The sequence below is a fragment of the Engraulis encrasicolus genome, chromosome 13, assembly GCF_034702125.1.
Source record: "Engraulis encrasicolus isolate BLACKSEA-1 chromosome 13, IST_EnEncr_1.0, whole genome shotgun sequence".
Lineage (NCBI taxonomy): Eukaryota > Metazoa > Chordata > Actinopteri > Clupeiformes > Engraulidae > Engraulis > Engraulis encrasicolus.
Window position 1 is genome coordinate 6,084,259 of NC_085869.1, and position 20,446 is coordinate 6,104,704.

The following is a 20,446-nucleotide window of genomic DNA, read 5'->3' on the forward strand; positions in this document are numbered from 1 at the left end:
GCGCAGCGCGCTAAGCCCCCCACATTTGGGCTCGCACGCCCACAGGGACCCCGGTTCGAGTCCGGCTGGGGTCATTTCCCGATCCCACCCCGTCTCTCTGTCCCACTGTTGCCATCTCAGACAGTCCTATCGAATAAAGGCATGACAGCCCCTAAAACATATTTTTTTTTTTTTAAAAAGGAATGGATACAGGGGAGGAGTGGAAAGGCTCGAGGGCACAGAGGGAGGAAAAGGGGATATGGTGTAGAAGTGGAAGAGATGAAGGGATAGAGGGGAGAAGTAAAGGAGGATGGTTATGTATGAGAGATGGGTGTAATATCTCCCACAGTTGGGGGGTCAGCAATAGTGACTGGCAGCATCACGCTAATGCTACCAGACCACCCGAGGCTGCGGCAGTTGTAACCAGTAAAATATGCATGCACTCACGCACGCACGCACGCACGCACGCACGCACGCACGTACGCACGCACGCACGCACACACACACACACACACACACACACACACAAACACAAACACACACACACACACATAAGCACGGACGTACATATGCACACACACACACACACACACACACACACACACACACACACACACACACACACACACACACACACACACACACACACACACACACACACACACACACACACACACACACACACACACTCAAGCACGGACGTACATATGCACACACACACACACACACACACACACACACACACACACACACACACACACACACACACACACACACACACACACACACACACACACACACACACACACACACACACACACACACACACACACACACACTCAAGCACACACACTCAAGCACACACACACACACACACACACACACACACACACACACACTGGGGGGGGGGTGGGGGGCATTCACTGTTCTAATGGTGATTGAGGTGAATGATGTTTGATGAGGTCATTGGATAGCCGGAGTTATTGTACAGAGGTGTCGTAAAAAAGGGGAGCCCTCGGGCTCAATTGTATTACACAATTCATGAATGGTCCAATAAATTTTAATGTTTTAAATCTGCAGAATTATAAATTACTCTCCAAGCTATTCCTCATTGGCACATTTCCGTCCAAGTAAAAGAAAGAAATGCATGGACACAATTAACAGAAAATTAATTTTACTCAGATTGATGTTCCAGATAGATATTAATCAACAGATTTTATTTTTTTTTAATAAAAGGATGTCAATCTGTCTGGCTTGGTGGTGCACATGTAATGTAACACAAACTTTCATTAAGTAGCCTAGTATTAGCCATTCAATCAAATTCAATGCATAATGTTCCTGAAACTATTCTCAAAACACCCTGTGAAAATGTATGTAATTAACATCACAGAGGCACATGGAAAAATATCATCTTTTGTCTCATTTTTTGAAGCCTGATAATAATAATAGCTGAATGATTCTACATGTATTGAAGTGAAATGGGAGTCTGTGAGCCCACTGCAAGGCTATTATAAGGCTATTATCTCAGTTGCATTGAAGGGAATGAGGATACATTTCTGCCTCCATAAGATTCAAAGTAAAAAAACATACAATGGAGGCTCATGATAATCATGGTAGACACACACACACGCACGCACGCACGCACGCACGCACGCACGCACGCACACACACACACACACGGATGTCTGCAGTAATTGTTGCCCCATTATGGCTCCCGTATGCCTGTCCGACTGCCAAACTCGCTCACCTATTTTCTCATTTGCTCATTCACTGGTCCACTTTTTTTACTCAATGTTCTTACACTTTCAATTTCTCTCTCTCTCTCTCTCTCTCTCTCTCTCTCTCTCTCTCTCTCTCTCTCTCTCTCTCTCTCTCTCTCGCAAGCATTGCTTTTTATAATACAGCAGTGCATTTATAGCCAGGCAGTGAAAGCTACAAAGAGGAAGGATTAAGCATTGAGGTGAAAAAAAGTAAAAAGTAAAAAGGTGAGGGAATGAATGCTCAAAAGAATGTCAATCTGAGGAAGAAAGGAGAATGAATATGATTGAAGCAGCGTAGGAGAGAATAGATGCATTTAATTGAGGCAGATGGCTGTTAGTTAAAGGTCTTCATCAAGGCTTAGTCTGACTTAAAACCCTTTTCATTCTACTTTGCTTTTTAAAACAGGAAGAAAACGCTACTGAAACTAGTAACTCCCTCGATACAGATTGAGTATGAATACATTATTCAAACTATCACGCATAATGGACATCAGAGAGAACGCTGTACCTAACACACCACGCAGAGAGAGAGAGAGAGAGAGAGAGAGAGAGAGAGAGAGAGAGAGAGAGAGAGAGAGAGAGAGAGAGAGAGTGTGCTGTCTTCATTGTTGTGCATTATATAATTTTAAATTTTCTTGTTTTATTTATTTTTTACCTGTTTCAGCAGTGTGTAGTTAGATCCATCAATGCTCAGCTTCCTGATTTCATGGTGGTCGGCGAGGATGAGAAGAGGCTCCTCAGCTGAGGGAGACAAAGAGTCATATCAGGGATATTCAGCATCATTCATTCAGATTTTCATCCTTCAATCCCTTCACTGCTGCATTGCTTCCTCAGTCATGGGAAAGGAAACAGGAAAATGGAAATAAATGACATAAAGTCTCTGTGTTGAAAGGCGGCTCACATCTAGTTCTTGGCATGAATGACGTACAAAAAAGGCTGTGTGTGTGTGCGTGCGTGCGTGCGTGCGTGCGTGCGTGTGTGCGTGCGTGCGCACGTGCGTATTTGTGTGTGTGTGTGTTCGCATGCATCTGCATAAGGGCGTGTGGGTGTGAGTGTGTGTGTGTCCATGTGTGTGCCTACATCGCTGCACCATATGTGTGTACGTATCTTAATCTGTATCTAGTCATGAGTATGTGTGCACGTATCACTGAATGTGTGTGTGTGTGTGTGTGTGTGTGTGTGTGTGTGTGTGTGTGTGTGTGTGTGTGTGTGTGTGTGTGTGTGTGTGTGTGTGTGTGTGTGTGTGTGTGTGTGTGTGTGTGTGTGTGTGTGTGTATGTGTGTGTGTGTGTGTGTGTGTGTGTGTGTGTGTGTGTGTGTGTGTGTGTGTGTGTGTAAATGGCATCAGCCCTTGGTGGTGATAGGCAGCATGCCACACGTGTGTGTTTGAGTGTGTGTTTGAGTGTGTGTGTGTGCCTGTCAATGCCAATACCCTATTCCCCTTTACATACTCAACTTGCATAGGCAATAAAGCCTCACTGTTCTCAGTGCAGACGACTGATATGAAAAGCCATGCAAGCCATGCATGGGGAATTGAAACAAGCTCCATGCCCAGTCCAAACACCCTAACATCAACTTCTATCCTTCCCTCGTTTCCCCTCAATAAGAGGTCAAAGAAAGATAAGCACACTTTCTTTTTGATCATAACGTATGTCCTTTGGATTGGATTGGAAGAATTAGGATCATGTGTGTGTTCGTGTTGGTGCGTACATGTGTGCACATGCATGTGTATGTGTGTGTGTGTGTGTGTGTGTGTGTGTGTGTGTGTGTGTGTGTGTGTGTGTGTGTGTGTGTGTGTGTGTGTGTGTGTGTGTGTGTGTGTGTGTGTGTGTGTGTGTGTGTGTGTGTATGTCCAGGGGCGCAACTACAGTATATGCGACATATGCGTTGCAGGGGGGCGCCAGAGAGAGGGGGGCGCCAAAGAGAGGGCGTTTCAGGGCGCCAAATAATTATTACGCGTTTTTTTGGGGAGGGGGCGCAACAAAATCGTTCTTGCATACCCCCCCAGAAAAGAGTAGTTGCGCCCCTGTGTGTGTGTGTGTGTGTATATGTCTGTGTGTTAGTTACCTGAAATGGACTTGCAGCTGTCTGGGTTGGTCTTGCTGGGCTCATAGCCGTCCACACACAGGCACTTGTAGGATCCATAGGTGTTGACACAGGTCTGACTGCAGGGCAGCGTGGAAGTGCACTCGTCTACGTCAACACACGTCTTCCCATCGTTCTTCAGGCGGAAGCCTGGCCAACACTTACACTGTGACAAAAAAACAACAACACACACACACACGAAAGAATCTATTTGAAATTGAGTTTGATATGCCAAGTAGACAAGAAGCAGCTATGCTATTTGTGTGGACCAATCTATACTTACATAAAAAAGGAATGTACATAAGTCCTTGTTATATGGTACATGTCAGTCGTGCAGACATGTTATTTGCATGCTCCACTCCAGTGGCAGAACAATTGCACACAGGGCCCCAGGGCAAGACACTGATAGGGGCCCCCATACGACCAGCCTAGGTCACAATAGGGCCCCCACATCCAATACAGGAGGGCCCTGGGCCCAGGGGCAAATGCCCTACTCCCCCAATATACCTCCTCCCCTATACCTCCTCCCCTGCGCCACTCAGCATTGTTTACGTCTGGCAGAGGCTGGCAAATTGCCCTGTTTCAATGCACATCAGAGCAGCAGCATGGGGCTCTTGGTCGATCATTAGAATGTCAAGTGGTCACCACAGAGGCCCTTTCTACTAGTTTCCCTGCACACTTAAAATCCTAGCCCTACATCTGGCAGAGGACAGACAACAAAAGAAGCAGCAAGCCACCGCAACAATTGACAGCACTGACTGGGGCCCAAAAGTGGCCTGGGAATTTTTTGTCATACACCAGCCCCGAAGACTCACAGGCCACTTTCATACTATATCTTGACTGGCTAAATACACTGTCTATTGATGGTAGACCAACAGGCCTCCCATTCTAATTTGTGGGCCAACCCCCAGGAAAATGACCACAACAACAACATTACCGGGAAAATGCCCTGTATGCCAGATTACCAGTCCAGCCCTGGATTCTGATGATTCTGATGATTCTCAGTTAGCCATCTTGAGAGTGTTGGCTTCCTAATCACCTTGTACCCTATACCAGGTACCACAAGGTTCAGCCACAATTAATCTGCCCGTTCAAAAGTCATCCTATACCTATCAACAGCTGATTTTGATTTATTTTTACACGTAGCATGATGTGAAGAAATGGATGACAAAGTGGACTTTGACTTGGCAAAAGAATAGGAGCCCAATGACAGATTTTCCTTCAAATGGTCCCATGACTTAAGGGATCCACCAAAGCTGACAATGACAACAAAAACAAAAGCATTGGGGGGAAAAACAACACTGACACTGTGGTGGGCGCTAAGCGACCCTTGAGAGACCTCCCTTTAGTCTGCTGGTCAGCACCCCTCTTCAATCTCAATCAGCTTTTTCGCTGACTCACTCAATAGTTTCTCCCCTTTTCCACCTCTCCTTTCAGTTCTTTCCTCTCTTTTCCCCAATTCCTCGTCTGTGCCCTCAGTCTCTACACTATTTCATCCTTTTTATTCCCCAACTTTTGGCTGAGAGCCCGGTCTCATCTTCTGTCTCTCTCACCTCCAGGGACTCTGGACTGATCCCTTCCCTTCCGTTTTGCACAGAACGCAGACACGCAGAGAGAGGGAGAGGGAGAGAGAGAGAGAGAGAGAGAGAGAGAGAGAGACAGAGAGAGAGAAATAGAGAGAGAGAGAAATAGAGAGAGAGAGAAAGAAAGAGAGAGAGAGAGAGAGAGAGAGATAGAGACAGAGACGGAGAGAGAGAGAGAGAGATAGAGACAGAGACAGAGAGAAAGAGAGAGAGAGAGAATGAGAAAGATCTGAGAGAAGTCTGGCCCTGACCGATGCCTAGTGGCAGGGCTCTGACATGGTGACAGCTGTGGGTCCATTCAGCTCAGTGGGGGGTGTGACTGGGCATTAGGCCAGGAGAGGCCAGTCGGGCAGCGTCAGACCAAGCCCACGCCTGCCCTGCTCAGCCTTGCTCAGCCTTGCCCAATGGCTACTCAGCACAACTGTCAATCTCTGAAGGACTCACACTCTGGGTTTGGTGTTAACAGATGCCACAATGACATGTCACTGATGTAAATCCCTTCCAGCTTTTGTCTTGTGCAAACACAGACTCCCAAGCTGCCAATCATGCCATCACTCACTCACTCACACCCACACCCCCCCACCCCCTCTCACTCCCTCTCTCTCTCTGCTCCAATACAGCTGACTCAAAAAGTGACTTTTAAATAACATTATCACAGTGAGACTAGCAAAAAATGCTAATGGAAAGAAATATATTGCATCTTGTATTATTATTCGTGTGTGCCTAATGCTAAGTCACCGTCTACAGAAAGTGTAATAATGTCAAATGCAATTATGTGAAGGTGAGCTTTTCTTCCTCCACCGTTAAAATTTGCAATTAATATTTTTTCTCCAGGCTGATTTGTGTGTGAAGAGGGCCCTAATGGATGCCCTGGGACCCGATCTGCTGTTTTCATTAATTCAGGACTTCAACATTAATAGAGGAAAAAAAGACAGAAAAAAGAGGACAGAGCCATTTAACAATTAATTACACATTTTTCAAGCAACCGGAAACAGTCCGCAAGAAGTGTCTGTAAGTGCGCTATTACTACTCCTATTTAACTATGGTAGCAGTGAACACAATATTCTTTAGACAATTGGACGGACTTGCGTGACAATTGGACACACATGCATTGCACACACACACACACACACACGCACACATGCACACACGCACACACACACACACACACATTTTATGTACTTGATTCCACATTACAAGTTAATATCGATAGGAACCAAATGTGATGAATAATCCAACAACTATTTGACCAATTAATATATTGCTATGGGAGCATCATTAAGTTAATCATTATCATCATTAATTACAGGAAACATCTTCTCTTCCAGATGAACATGAGCAGTATTTAGCTAGCTGTCTGGCCCTTCTTTTACTTAGTCCACTGATGTTAAGTCCACTGACCACCAGCCTATGCACATGGCCTAGACTGCCAAATACAAGAACAATGAGTACACATTTATAGCCACAGCTTTCAATGACAGACACACACACAAGCACACACATACACAAGCCCACCCACACACACACCTTGTATCCCACAGGCAGGTCCTGGCAGTCCTGCGTGCAGCCGCTGATGCGTCGGTTGAGGCACTCGTTGACGTTGCAGTTCCTCTCGTCTGAGCGGTCGCCACAGTCGTCCTTCTGGTCGCACAGGCTGCTCTCGCCAATGCAGCGGCCGTTGGAGCACATGAAGAAGGAGCCGTTGCACAGACTCTCTGGGAGAGAACACATACAAAGGTCAAAGGTCAAGACCAATGAATGATTGGACAGATGGAGTTAGCCATCATTCAGGTTATACCAGCTGCTCTCGCCAATGCAGCGGCCGTTGGAGCACATGAAGAAGGAGCCGTTGCACAGACTCTATGGGAGAGAACACACGTAAAAAGGTCAAAGGTCAATACCAATGGATGAATGGACAGATAGATTTAGCCAGCTATGCACAGTGACTTTGGCACCTTGACACTTTGGACACTTTCCTAGTTTATTTTATCTTGTGTGTGTGTGTGTGTGTGTGTGTGTGTGTGTGTGTGTGTGTGTGTGTGTGTGTGTGTGTGTGTGTGTGTGTGTGTGTGTGTGTGTGTGTGTGTGTGTGTGTGTGTGTGTGTGTGTGTGTGTGTGTGTGTGTGTGTGTGTGTGTGTGTGTGGGAGGAGGATAGAGAGATCTGACCTGTGAATATATGTATGGGATATATGAGCAATGTTTTGTGTGTGATGTCTTTGTGTCTTCTTCTGTATTTATGTATGCATGCTACTTGACACCTTAATTTCCCGCGGGATCAATAAATGATGCTCTACTCTACTCTCTACTCTCTACTCTATCATGCAGGTTATACAATCTGTTCTGGCTGATGCAGTGCCCATTGTAGCACATGAAGATACCACCCTGAAGGTACCACTTCCCTTTAAGAAATCGCAAGATCTATTGACAGATCTCTCAACATTTGTTTTGTTCAATAAAGCAAACCCATTCTCAATAAAGATACACTTATGAGCTATTTAAATCTTGTCTCAATGCTACCGCATTCAACTATGTAGTAACTATGTTCAGTATCGGTACTCATTCACTTTCTGGTCATGTGCTGAATTTGGGGGGACAACACAGTGTGTGTGTGTGTGTGTGTGTGTGTGTGTGTGTGTGTGTGTGTGTGTGTGTGTGTGTGTGTGTGTGTGTGTGTGTGTGTGTGTGTGTGTGTGTGTGTGTGTGTGTGTGTGTGTGTGTGTGTGTGTGTGTGGGCGGGGGGTGGACGACACAACACAGTGATGTGGACTGTAACCGCAACAACAGTGCTACAACCCCAACAACCAATCAGCAAACATGCTTCGGCGGGATGTGATTTAGGATTAGATTAGATTAGATTAGATTAGATTCGATTAGATTCGATTAAACTTTATTCATCCCCGAGGGGAAATTCTTTTTCCCGGTTGCTCTGTAGATTAAAAAGAGAAGTAAAAATACAATAAAAATAGATTAAAATAAATAAGCGTGATCATGGAGAAAAGTCCAGGGGTTTCTCTTTGTCCGTAATGGACAAATTATAAAGCTGCAATTTGATTTGATATGCAGCTGAGTGCAAATATCAACAAACTGCCGTCAGAGTGACACCCAATTCTGCAGATTGTAAATTTGCTAAATGAATCCCAGTCATCCAGGGAGTGCTGGCAGAGCGGGAATTGCCTCTCATTTGAGCCAGAGTCTGACCTACTCAGGCAGTTGCCTTCAACTTCGAAACTATAATGTGTTTGTTTGATTTTCTATTTATTCATCTCCATTTCAGCATCCTTCACCCTGACCGCCTTTCCTCTCCCCAAACATGTCCGTGTTCATCAGCCAAACTCTCATTCATGGCTGTGCAGATACAGACGCCGACAAAGGACTGAGAGAGAAAAAAAATAAAGATTGAGGAGGAGGCGGAGGAGGAGGAGAAGGAGAAGGAGGGAGAGGTCGAGGAGGTGGTGGAGGAGGTGGAAATGCAAACACAGGAGGATATGGAAGCGGACAAAGAGAAGGGAAAAGGAATGGAGGGAAAAAGTCAAAATACCCTCTTAAAGACAATTCTATTTTCATTATATTCATAGGGCTTTTGTGCCTTTAGTTTTGACGGGACTGTGGAGGAGAGACAGGAAATGATTGAGGAGAGAGAGACGTGGAAGGATCAGCAAATGACCCAGGCGCGGAATCGAACACAATCGGGACGCTGGTGTAGTATCCCTGTGCCCTACCGTTAGGACGTGGCAGGCTCCGTTAAAAGACAATTCTGTGTGCACACTCCTTCACTCTAAGTTGGAGTAGGCCCTTTAACGCCAGACATGGCTTCACCAAGGTGAGGCGGACGAGGGTAAAGGAGGGGGAAGTTGAAAAGTGTGAGGTGGATGAGGAAGAAGATGAAGACGAAAAGCAGGAAAGGATAAGGAGAGAAGAAAGGATAGAGAGGGCTGCTAGTAATTTGAGATTGTGTGGTGGGTCTGAGCAGTCAGCACTCAGGGTGAAAAATTAAGTTGAAAATGGTGAAGAAGTAGGACCAGGAAAAGGTCGATGACAAAGCTAAAGAAGACAAAAGCATAAAACAGAACACGGAGAGCCTCTTACCGGCTGCCAGACATTTGAGGTTGCGGGGCAGTTCGTCTGAGCGGTCGGGGCAGTCAGGGTGGCCGTCACACTCCCACTGGGCACTCAGCAGACACCGGCCATCAGCACACCGAAACTCCTCTGGACCACAAGAGCGATAAGCTAGAAAGAGAGAAAGAGAGAGAGAGAGAGAGAGAGAGAGAGAGAGAGAGAGAGAGAGAGAGAGAGAGAGAGAGAGAGAGAGAGAGAGAGAGAGAGAGAGAGAGAGAGAGAGAGGGAGGGAGGAATTTGTTATTCATTTGGCTGACACCAGTTGTCATGCTCCAACTCGCCCACCGTACCATAACCATCTGTTTCAAGCTCGATTTGTGTCACACACACACACACATACATGCTTGCTAGCGCCAACGCAGGGTGTCACACATTTGCAAACAGGAAGTGACAAACACACAAAGTGAGAATGAGACAAATACACAAAACAAACACACATACAAAAGTGGTGTGCCCTGAAACTAAAACATCAGAAAGAGATCTGTTGAATTAATGACAGAGAGAGTTTGTGGTCCAATGCCAGGTCTCCTGCTGCTAGCATGCTGCTAGCAAGCCTAGCGGTTAGCGTAGCTCTGTGTGAGGTGTGTAGAGATGCTACAGAGAAGGCATGGCATGTAAAATCGAAGCATGACTTCCTCCCTCTCTCTCCTACTCAACAGGACAACAGATTACTGTAATCCTTAATGTGCTGTATCTCCACAAAATATTGAAATGAAAAAGCAGACCAGCAAGAGGATAGGAAGGGCAATGTGACATGCCAAGATCATAGCTACTGTAGGCTACTCTATCTACAATTAAATAAATAAACAAATAAATGCAATAAAATAAATAATAAACAGCTGAATGTACAAAATAACAAAATTAATAGATTCCAAAATGTTTACTGTAATAATCATGAATAATGAAACACAAAATTGTTCTTCCTTACTCTCATGTGTTATGGGAAAATGCTGGATACCTAGATATCAAAATAGAGAAAAAAAAATCAGGAAAGACAGACAGTGTGTGGTGGCTGTGTGTGGTGGCTGTGGGGGCAGTGAGCTGAGAAACATGAGTACTCCCTTTTCTCCCATGGGCAGTCACCAGAAAGCGCTGACTCCAGACTTCTACAGTCATAAGCCATGAAGGGAGGGCATGGGGGAGGGAGAGCGGGGTAAGGAGGGCAGTATGGGGGATGGGGGTAAGGAGGGCAGTATGGGGGAGGACCACCACAAGGAATAAAAACAGCAACGAGAAGAAAGGAGAAAGACAATGATGGAGGTGGAGAGGGATGGGAGAGGAAGAGGCATTGGTTTGAAATTACATGAAAAGGCACAAGGATGAGGAGGAGGAGGAAGAGGAAGAGGAAGAGGAAGAGGAGGAGGATGAGGAGGAGGAGGAGGAGGAGGAGGAGGAAGAGGTGTTGGAAGATGAGTTGGAAGATAAAGGAGATTGAGATGCAGGAGGAGGAAGAGGGACAGTGAGAAGAGGAAGAACTAGATGATGTAATGGACTCACCTACCAGACTATTGAAAATGGGGTGAGAAGGAACAAAGAGGAGGATAAGGAGTGTGATGGGAGACAAAAGAGGTGGAGGAACGTGGAGGGGATGTAAGGGAGATGAAAGGTGAGGAGAGAGAAGGAGTAGCAAGAGATGAAAGGTGAGGAGAGAGGAGGAGCAAGAGATTAAAGGTGAGGAGAGAAGAGGAGGAGCAAGAGATGAGAGGTGGGGAGAGAGGAGGAGGTGCAAGAGATGAAAGGTGAGGAGAAAAGAGGAGGTGCAAGAGAGTAAAGGTGGGGAGAGAGGAGGAGGAGCAAGATGATAAGGCGAGAAGAGTGAGGTGATGAGAGTAGAGTGAAGTAAGTAGAGTAGAGTAACTTTATTGATCCAGGGGAGATGAAAGGTGAGGAGAGAGGAGTAGTAAGAGCTTAACGGTGAGGAGAGAGGAGGAGGTGCAAGAGATGAAAGGTGAGGAGAGAAGAGGAGGGGCAAGAGATGAGAGGTGGGGAGAGAGGAGGAGGTGCAAGAGATGAAAGGTGAGGAGAAAAGAGGAGGTGCAAGAGAGTAAAGGTGGGGAGAGAGGAGGAGGAGCAAGAGATGAAAGGTGAGGAGAGAGGAGAAGGAGCAAGATGATAAGGCGAGAAGAGTGAGGTGATGAGAGTAAGGTGGGGAGAGAGGAGGAATAGCTGAGAGTGAGGTGAGAGTAGAGTGAAGTAAGTAGAGTAGAGTAACTTTATTGATCCCGGGGAGATGAAGGGTGAGGAGAGAGGAGGAGGAGCAAGAGATTAAAGGTGAGAAGGGAGGAGGAGGAGCAAGAGATTAAAGGTGAGGAGAGAGGAGGAGGAGCAAGAGATTAAAGGTGGGGAGGGAGGAGGAGGAGCAAGAGATTAAAGGTGAGGAGAGAGGAGGAGGAGCAAGAGATTAAAGGTGAGAAGGGAGGAGGAGGAGCAAGAGATTAAAGGTGAGGAGAGGAGGAGCAGCAAGAGATTAAAAGTGAGGAGAGAGGAGGAGGAGCAAAATAGGTGGTGAGAGAGGGGGAGAGCAAAATATTATGGCTTGAAGAGTGATGAGAGTAAGTAAGGTACCTACCACACTCCACTGACTCGTCAGAGCCATCACCGCAGTCGTTGTCATGATCACAGACGAATCGCTTTGGAATACAAGCTTTGTTTCGACAGCGGAAAGAGTTCTCATCGCAGGTATTGTTAGGGGCTGAGGAAATAAGAAGAAGGACGGAACAAACATTCAGATTCTATCTTATTCAGGACTATCTTACATGAAACATCCTGAAACATTCAGAACCCATTACGATATCAAAGCCATACAACTTCATAATCTGTCCATTAAGGACAAAGAGAAAATCCTGGACTTTTCTGCATGATTATCCTTATATATATTTGTTATCTATATATATTATTTTTTTATTTCTCGTTTTAATCTACAGAGCAACCTGAAAAAAGAATTCCCCCTTGGGGATAACGAAAGTTTAATCTAACCTAATCTAATCTAAAAATAAGGAGCACTAACAATCAGGAACATTCTAAGACGCTAGTCCCTTTTTAAAATGTTGTTTGCTACATAGTTCGTTACATAGTGAGGGTGTTGCATTGCTTTCATGCCCACATAATACATTATTTGAGTCAAGGTTGTGTGTCGTTTTTGCAGATATTTTTGCCCTGAGTTTGAAGAGAAAATAAAACTTATTGTTGCCTTCCACACCAACAAGCAGGGCATATCTCTGGAGTGCGGCTGTCAGTGTATCAATGCAGTATAATTACCATCTCCCTGTCTCCCAGAACATATTGTGAAATGTACAAAAGAAAATGTATGTTTGGGAAAACATGGCGTACTTCAGAGTAGAACAGGATAGAAAGAACTTTTGAGTTCCAAAGCACAAGCAAAGATTATGTTTGTGCAAATAATACAACTTGTCTGGAACATTTGAGAGGTGAACATGATTACACTGTTCTTTGTGTATTTTTTTTGTTTTAAATATCCAAGCTCTGCCAAACAGGGTGATAAATACATAGGCTGTCTCTGCTGCTTTGGAAAGCCTGTATCTGTGGTAATGTATGCTCAGCTAAAGCTGGTTGTTACACATCACTCTCCTTGGGGATTTGCACATTTAAAGAAGTGCTCAAACTTTTATTACCATATCTTACTGGCGCAACTGAATGCAAACCATCTGTTGTTTACTTTCTTTAAGGAACAGGCTTTTTGAAATAAAGTAGTTTGGCAAATGCTTGTTTCTATGACCTTTTCATTTAAAAGTAGGCTGCACCTTTTCCTCACACACCACCAGCGCAGCCAGCCAGCATTGGCAAATATCAAGGTTTAAAACACCCACTAAATCCCTATCATCCATTGGTTTCGAATTTAAGGAGGAAAGGAAACACAAAATATTGAAAAGTGAAGTGTGGAAAGCTTGACAGTAACCTGGTATTTTTTGACACTGTAATTTTACAGTCTGCAACACTTTAAGTGCACTCCTTTACATAATTCCAGGAAGAAGCTAGAAGCTACTCTGTGATTGAGAGCAAATACTGCTTACTACATGAAAACAAATGTCCGACGGTGGGATCAATAGAGTACATAGGGGTTATAATCAAGCAGATCAATGGGACATAACCAAGCTGGCATCAGGTCCATCCTCAACACATCCTACTGATCATACAAGCACATGTCTGGCTTTTGTGTTCATACTGTTGTGTTCATGGCATTGTCGTGTGTGTGTGTGATTCTTGTGTGCATTGTGATTGTGTGGAAAGAAAGAAAGAAAAAAAGAAATAAGGGAAGAAAGAAAAGAAAGAAAGAAAGAAAACTAAGAAAGAAAGAAAGAAAGAAAAAAGACAGAATGAAAGAAAATGAGGGCAAGAGAATATGAATGAGGAAGACTGTAAGAAAGTCAGCAGAGTCATCATCATCATCATCCTCACCACATCCTGCTGCTGCCAGCTCATCACTGCCATCGGGACAGTCCCTCTCCCCATCACACAGCCAGCGCTTGGGCACACAGGCGTACGAACCGGGGCAGTTAAACAGGCCAGGAGCACACGTCACCGAGCCTGGGCAGGAAGAAAACCACAATACAACAGCTATACAGAGATCTACAGAATGCAAGGAAGTCTGAGGAAGATCCCTCTGTTGGATCGAAACGTTGCCGTATGTTAAAATGAAATAAAGTATTTTTGGAGTTAATACACAGTGTGCAGACCGCTTCATCACACTACAGAATACAAACCACAAGGGGAAGGTCTGTTTATGACAGGTCTGTAGTGAGGAGCAGATATAGCAAGGAACACTATGTGTTGTGAAAAATCATGCAAAACACTGTTGAAGACCATAAGTGAGAAAATGCACCTAGAGATCTAGAGTTTTGGTGGAAGAAGTGTAGATCTAACTTGTTTGTTTGTTTGTTTTGTTTTTTTTGCTGTAGTATGTTGTTGCTACGATCTCACTAGTGCTATCTACACTTGCCCAGTAGTGAAGACACTCTTTTATTATATACAAGTGACACTACACTGCTTGAAGTCTCCTTTGGACTCAGAGAAGTCAGTAAGATCAACTCAACAATATGTAACTTTAATGTAATGCTGTAAGAACTCTGCCTTCTTTACAGTGTAACTATATAGTCAAACATCTGTAGAATCACAGCTAACTAGTAGGCTATAAGGTAGATTAGTTGCGTAATGTGAGCTAGCTCAGATACCAACATTTTCTATTTAATGAGCATGAAACTGTAGAACATTCAGAAGACACTACACACCACTCCGCTTGTCGTTCTTTTTCTTACTTTATTTTTCAGAGCTCCGAAAAATAAAGTAAGAAAAAGAAGAGCAAGCAGTGTACGGTGTCTTCTGAATTTTCTTCATTGTTCACCTTCCCCTGCCTCACACCTGCACCTGCATTGCTGAGGGCTTGTGCACAAGGACTCTCTTGAACTTTGAGTATGAAACTGTACTCTAGTCTTCACTCTCACACGATTTCCAAACTACAGTGAGACTTCATATTTACCACACATCTCCTCGCTCTCGTCAATGCCGTCGCCACAGTCGTCCTCCCCGTCACAGAGCCACTGCTTGGCAATACACTTGTTCTTGGAACAGGCAAACTGGTTCCAAAGGCAGGAGGAGTCTGTCAAGGATAAAGCACACTTTTAGGTATTGGACATTTTTGTTTTTGTTCACTCACTCACTCGCTCACTCGCTCACTCGCTCACTCACTCGCTCACTCACTGAACTGTAACCTTCATATTTTGACTTGAAGTTGGGTGTCTGAGTGTTGCAGTGTATAAAAAGAAATCATTACACACATACAGATACAGACACACAGACACAGACACACACACACAGACACACACACACACACACACACACACACACACACACACACACACACACACACACACACACACACACACACACACGCACACACACACCTCCTTCTCTAACTTAACAGGTTGATTGATATTTTCTTTCAATTTGACTTCCGAGTCAACTAATCAAAACACATTTTTTTTAAGTGTGTAAACACTTCATGGCACAGCATGTGGCATTGTGCTATTGGGGGCCTAGAGAGCTGAAGGTGTAAATGATTTGATATGTTTTAGAGCCTGGCTGTTAATTAAAACACTTCCCCAAATCAAAGAGGAGCTGCATCAAAAGCAGATTTCAGTAAAATATTGAGTATCACCTCAATACTGTTTACAGTGCACAATAATCTCATTACCAGTCCAAGGATGCTTTGGAAAATAGATTTGAAATAAACAAGGATAACTATCTTGCAATGTGTGGCTTTGAAATGATGTGTCTTGTGACTATGTAGAGGGGTAGAGTGAAGAAACAAGAAACGAGTCCTCAATAACAAATGTTTTTTTTAGCTTGATTGAGTGACATTTGCATTTGCTGAAGAAGACATGGATGGCCAGGAAGTGGTTGGTGTGGGTTAAGAAGAGTATATTGTGGGGATGGCAAAGAAGAGGGGTTGAAGTCACCAACTGAGATAAATGAGAATGTTGCTGGGCAACCACAGAAGCGCACACACACACACAAACGAGTGCACGCACGCACGCACGCACGCACGCACGCACGCACGCACGCACGCACGCACGCACGCACACACATACACACACACACACACACATTCAAAATATCCTTGATAGCCTGCTTTTAGTCACACTTAATCATGATAACTGTCAATCAAGAGAGCGGACTAAATATGGGAGCAAAATATGGAAAGCAATATCACCACGGCAACAGAAATGGAATGTGCCATGGACAGACACAGAGACAGACACTGGTAAGTAGAGAGAGAGAGAGAGAGAGAGAGAGAGAGAGAGAGAGAGAGAGAGAGAGAGAAAGAGAGAGAGAGAGAGAGACAGAGAGAGAGAGAGAGAGAGAGACAGAGAGAGAGAGAGAGATAGATAGAAAGAGAGACAGAGACAGAGACAGAGAGAGAGAGGGAGAGGGAGAAAGAGAGAGAGAGAGAGAGAGAGAGAGCGAGAGAGAGAGAGGGGGGGGGGGAGAGCGGGACAGAGCGAGAGAGAGAAAGAGACAGAGAGAGAGACGGAGACAGAGACAGACAGAGAGAGAGGGAGAGAGAGAGAGAGAGAGAGAGAGAGAGAGAGGCAGAAGGAAATAAAGATAGAGATTGAGAGACAAACAGACAGAGAGAGAGAGAGAGAGAGAGAGAGAGAGAGAGAGAAAGAGAGAGAGAGAGAAAGAGAGAGGGAGAGAGACAGAGACAGAAATAGAGATAGAGACCCTCACCACACTGGAATTCGTCTGCTCCGTCTTCACAGTCCTTCTGGCCGTCACACAGCCACACGCTGGAGATGCAGTTTCCACTGGGGCAGGCGAAGTGGCCCTCCTCACACTTACTGCCCTGGGTAACTGTGGAGGGAGAGAAGAGAAGAGGAGGTGAGGATGAGATGAGGAGGAGAGAAGAAGGGAGGTGGTGAAGAGGAGGAGTAAGAGGAGGATAAGCAGCAGTTTCCACTGTGGCAGGCGAAGTGGCCCTCCTCACACTTTCTACCCTGGGTCACTGTGGATAGACAACACAGAGAAGAGGAGGAGGTGAGGAGAGAAGAGGGGAGGAGGAGAAAGAGGAGGAGAAGAGGAAGAGGAGGATAAGATCTGGGGCAGGCAAAGTGGCCCTCCTCACACTTACTACCCTGGGTCACTGTGGAGGGAGAGAAGAGGAGAGGAGGAGGTGAGGAGAGAAGAGGGGAGGAGGAGAAGAGGAAGAGGAGGAGAAGAGGAAGAGGAGGAGAAGAGGAGAAGTGACCCTCCTCACACTTACTACCCTGGGTCACTGTGGAGGAAGAACACAGATAAGAAGAGGAGGTGAGGAGAGAAGAGGAGAGGAGGAGAAGAGGAAGAGGGGAGGAGGGTAAATTGAGAAGACGATAGAGAGGCAGAGGGCAGCTAAGAATTAGAGATAGAAGGGAGGATATGATGAGGTATGAGAGCAGAAGTGGGAATAGGAGCCCAGGTTGAGGGGTTGAGGGGGCACCATTGTGAAACTCTGCCCCCAGAGATATCGCAAATTCGCCAGTTAGCGCTATTCACATGTTATATTGCACATTGCATTATATTACCAGTGCTGTGCTGAATTTTAAAACGACCTTATCAATTCTTCATTAATGGCATCTGAGTTAGTACCCTTTTCCCTTTGGCCTCATCAAGGATGTGACTACTATGTGCTGGCTGAGTGGTTGAGCTGGCTGTGTGACTGGCCTGGGGTGCTTTCTGGTGTGGTAGATTTGTGGTGTGGGTGGCTGTGTGGTTGGCTTCCTGTGAATGGTTGGATGAGTATGGTGTTGCATTAATAGTTGGGTATGGGTGGGTTGTTTTCTTGGTTGGGTTAGTGGTGGTTCCCAAAGTTTTTTTTTCTTTGGTACCCCTTTTCAGACCTAAGTCTATTTTCATGACCCGCCAACCTCCAATATCCTTATGCAATTTGTTTGGCCATTAAGATTCCTTGATGTTCCATTAATAGTTTGTTCGCTACTATTTATAGAAATTCACAGGAAAATGCAAATACCCCTAAACCATTCAAGTGAATACGGTTTCTAACCAAGTCATGGAAATATGTTAGCTGTTAACTTGTGGATATTAGCAGACAAACTATTAATGGATCATCAAGGAATCTTAATATTCTACCCTCCGGTTCACGTTTTAGGTTCCGCTCTGTGAAAACTAATAGGTTTAGGCTCTCTTTTGTCCCCAGTGCCATCTCCTTGCTAAATTCCAATCCTAATTGGATGAATATTTTTATGGCATTTTATGGTGTGATGTGTAATTTTGTGGATATTCGTTATTTATGAAAAGTCCCTTCTGTCCATGAGCCCCCTGTAGTACCTCTGTAATACCCCTAGGGGTCCCATCCACCAGTTTGGGAACTACTGGGATAGTCACTTTGTTTGGTGGCTGGTTGGATGTCTGTATGCTTCAGTAGATGTCTGGGGGACTTGGCTGAGCCTTAGTGGATAGTGGGCAGCTGGCTGGGTGGGAAGCAGACTTGGGCGCACTAGGCTTTGTTGATGGCTGGCTTCATGGCTACATGGCTGGCAGACTGTGTAAGATGGTAGATTGGGAGCTACTTTATATGGGAACTGGGTGAGCTGGTCAGATGGTGATGTGGCTGGCTGACTTTTAAGCAAAAAAAGTAGATGGCAGAATGGATGGGCAGTGGGCTGAGTGTCTTTGTATATATCTCTGGCTATCTTTGGGTGGTTGACAAGTCTGTGACAAGCTAGCCTTGAGAAGCTAGTTAGGTGAATGGGTGGAAGGTTGGCAGGGTGGCTTTGGAACGCCATGGCTGGTGCATGGGTGGTTGGCTATCTAGCCTGGCAGGCTGGGTGCATGGGTGGTTGGCCTTAGGTGACTGACTGCATGGCTTTATGTTTGGAACAGGGTTGGCAGCGTGGCTTTGGAACTCCATGGTTGGCTGTTTGGGTGTATCTAGCCTGGCACGATGGGTGCATGGGTGCTTGGAACAGGTTGGTTGGCTGGGTGACTTTGTAACTGCTCTGTTAGACATCCAGATGGCAGGCTGCTTTGGGAGTTTGACTGGGGTGGTTTGTGGGTTGTAAGGGGTACTTTGGCCTTCTGTGCCTTACCCTGGCTGACTATCTATGTGGCTGAATGGTAGTGTGGATGGGTGAGTGGTTGGCTCTGGTTAGTTTACTGGGTGCCTTCCTGAGTTGTTGGTGGCTCTGTTGCTTTGATAAAAAAAGAGGGAAAATACAGCTTCAAACGGGTTTTTTATTCCTCCACTTGTTTTTCGCTTTTTTAAAATAAAAAAAAACAAGTGGGAGCATAAAAAGTCCTGGTGGAAGCAGTTGACTTTTTTCTCTTTTTTATCTGGGCGTTTGCTTGTCCTGCTTCCAGGTCAGACGTTTGGATGTGCAGACTTTAACTCCCTCTTTGGCTCTGTTGCCTTACCCTGGCAGTTGGTGGTGGCAGGCTGGGTGCATGGGTGCCTGGGCTTAGGTGGCTGCCTGGGTGGCTTTGTGTCTGGAACTGGGTGGTTGGCTGGGTGCATGGGTGCCTGGCCTTAGGTGGTTGGCTGGGTGGGTGACTTTGTAACTTCTCTGTTAGTTAGTTTGCTGGGTGCATTCATGAGTTGTTGGTGGCGCTGTTGCCTTACCCTGGCAGTTGGTCTCGTCAGCGTAGTCTCCACAGTCGTTGGCGCCGTCGCAGATCCAGGAAGGGTGCACACACAGGGAGGTGGAGTTGCAGCTCACGAAGCCCTGCTCTGCTGCACCCAGCCTGAAGAAGTCAGAACACTCTGTGTTGTCTGAGAGAGAGAGAGAGAGAGAGAGAGAGAGAGAGAGAGAGAGAGAGAGAGAGAGAGAGAGAGAGAGAGAGAGAGAGAGAGAGAATCGAAAAGAGAAAAGAGGAGGCAGTCGATTAACACTCTCTTGATTTCAAACTCTACTGATCTGTGCTTTCAAAGGGATATATGGAAAGAGATAAAGAGACAGATGGATAGATGGAGAGAGAGAGAGAAAGACAAAAAGAGACAGACACAGGGAGGCACATAGACGAGCACGTACAGGAGACAGACCACAGAAAAAATACATAACAATACCCTTTAGCTATTCTGAATATAGCAATTGTAAGCAACACCTGCAGAGACGAAAATTGTATTTATTATGATAACAGATACTCCAACAGATGCCACATCTAATGCATACAGTATGCCCCGTATTAGAACCGTAGCTACTGGATGGAGGGTCTCATTTCTCATGCATAAGTGCTTCTGTATTTATGAACATAACACAATTATTCCAGTCTTCTTTGGAGTGGATTAGAAAAGAATGCATCCCATTCGGCACCCTCCTCCTCCATCAGTAAGTACAACGCTACTGAGGTACAATGTGTAAAGCAAGAGCTGAAATGCAATGCATGATGGATTGAACACTTGTACTTAATGTG

The 20,446-nt window shown here is 45.3% G+C and overlaps 1 protein-coding gene across 1 annotated transcript in view; it reads right to left on the bottom strand.

The window, feature by feature from the left end:
• The window catches only part of LOC134460642 (low-density lipoprotein receptor-related protein 1B-like), a 573,784-nt gene that overhangs the window by 97,811 nt on the left and 455,527 nt on the right, over window positions 1-20,446 (bottom strand). The window contains exons 49-57 of the mRNA XM_063212999.1: window positions 19,656-19,805; window positions 16,772-16,894; window positions 15,018-15,137; window positions 13,940-14,068; window positions 12,093-12,215; window positions 9,494-9,634; window positions 6,934-7,121; window positions 3,806-3,989; window positions 2,395-2,480 (exon numbers count right to left, since the gene is read on the bottom strand). Of these exons, the coding sequence (XP_063069069.1) occupies window positions 2,395-2,480; window positions 3,806-3,989; window positions 6,934-7,121; window positions 9,494-9,634; window positions 12,093-12,215; window positions 13,940-14,068; window positions 15,018-15,137; window positions 16,772-16,894; window positions 19,656-19,805 (1,244 nt within the window). The remainder of the gene's footprint in view (window positions 1-2,394; window positions 2,481-3,805; window positions 3,990-6,933; window positions 7,122-9,493; window positions 9,635-12,092; window positions 12,216-13,939; window positions 14,069-15,017; window positions 15,138-16,771; window positions 16,895-19,655; window positions 19,806-20,446) is intronic.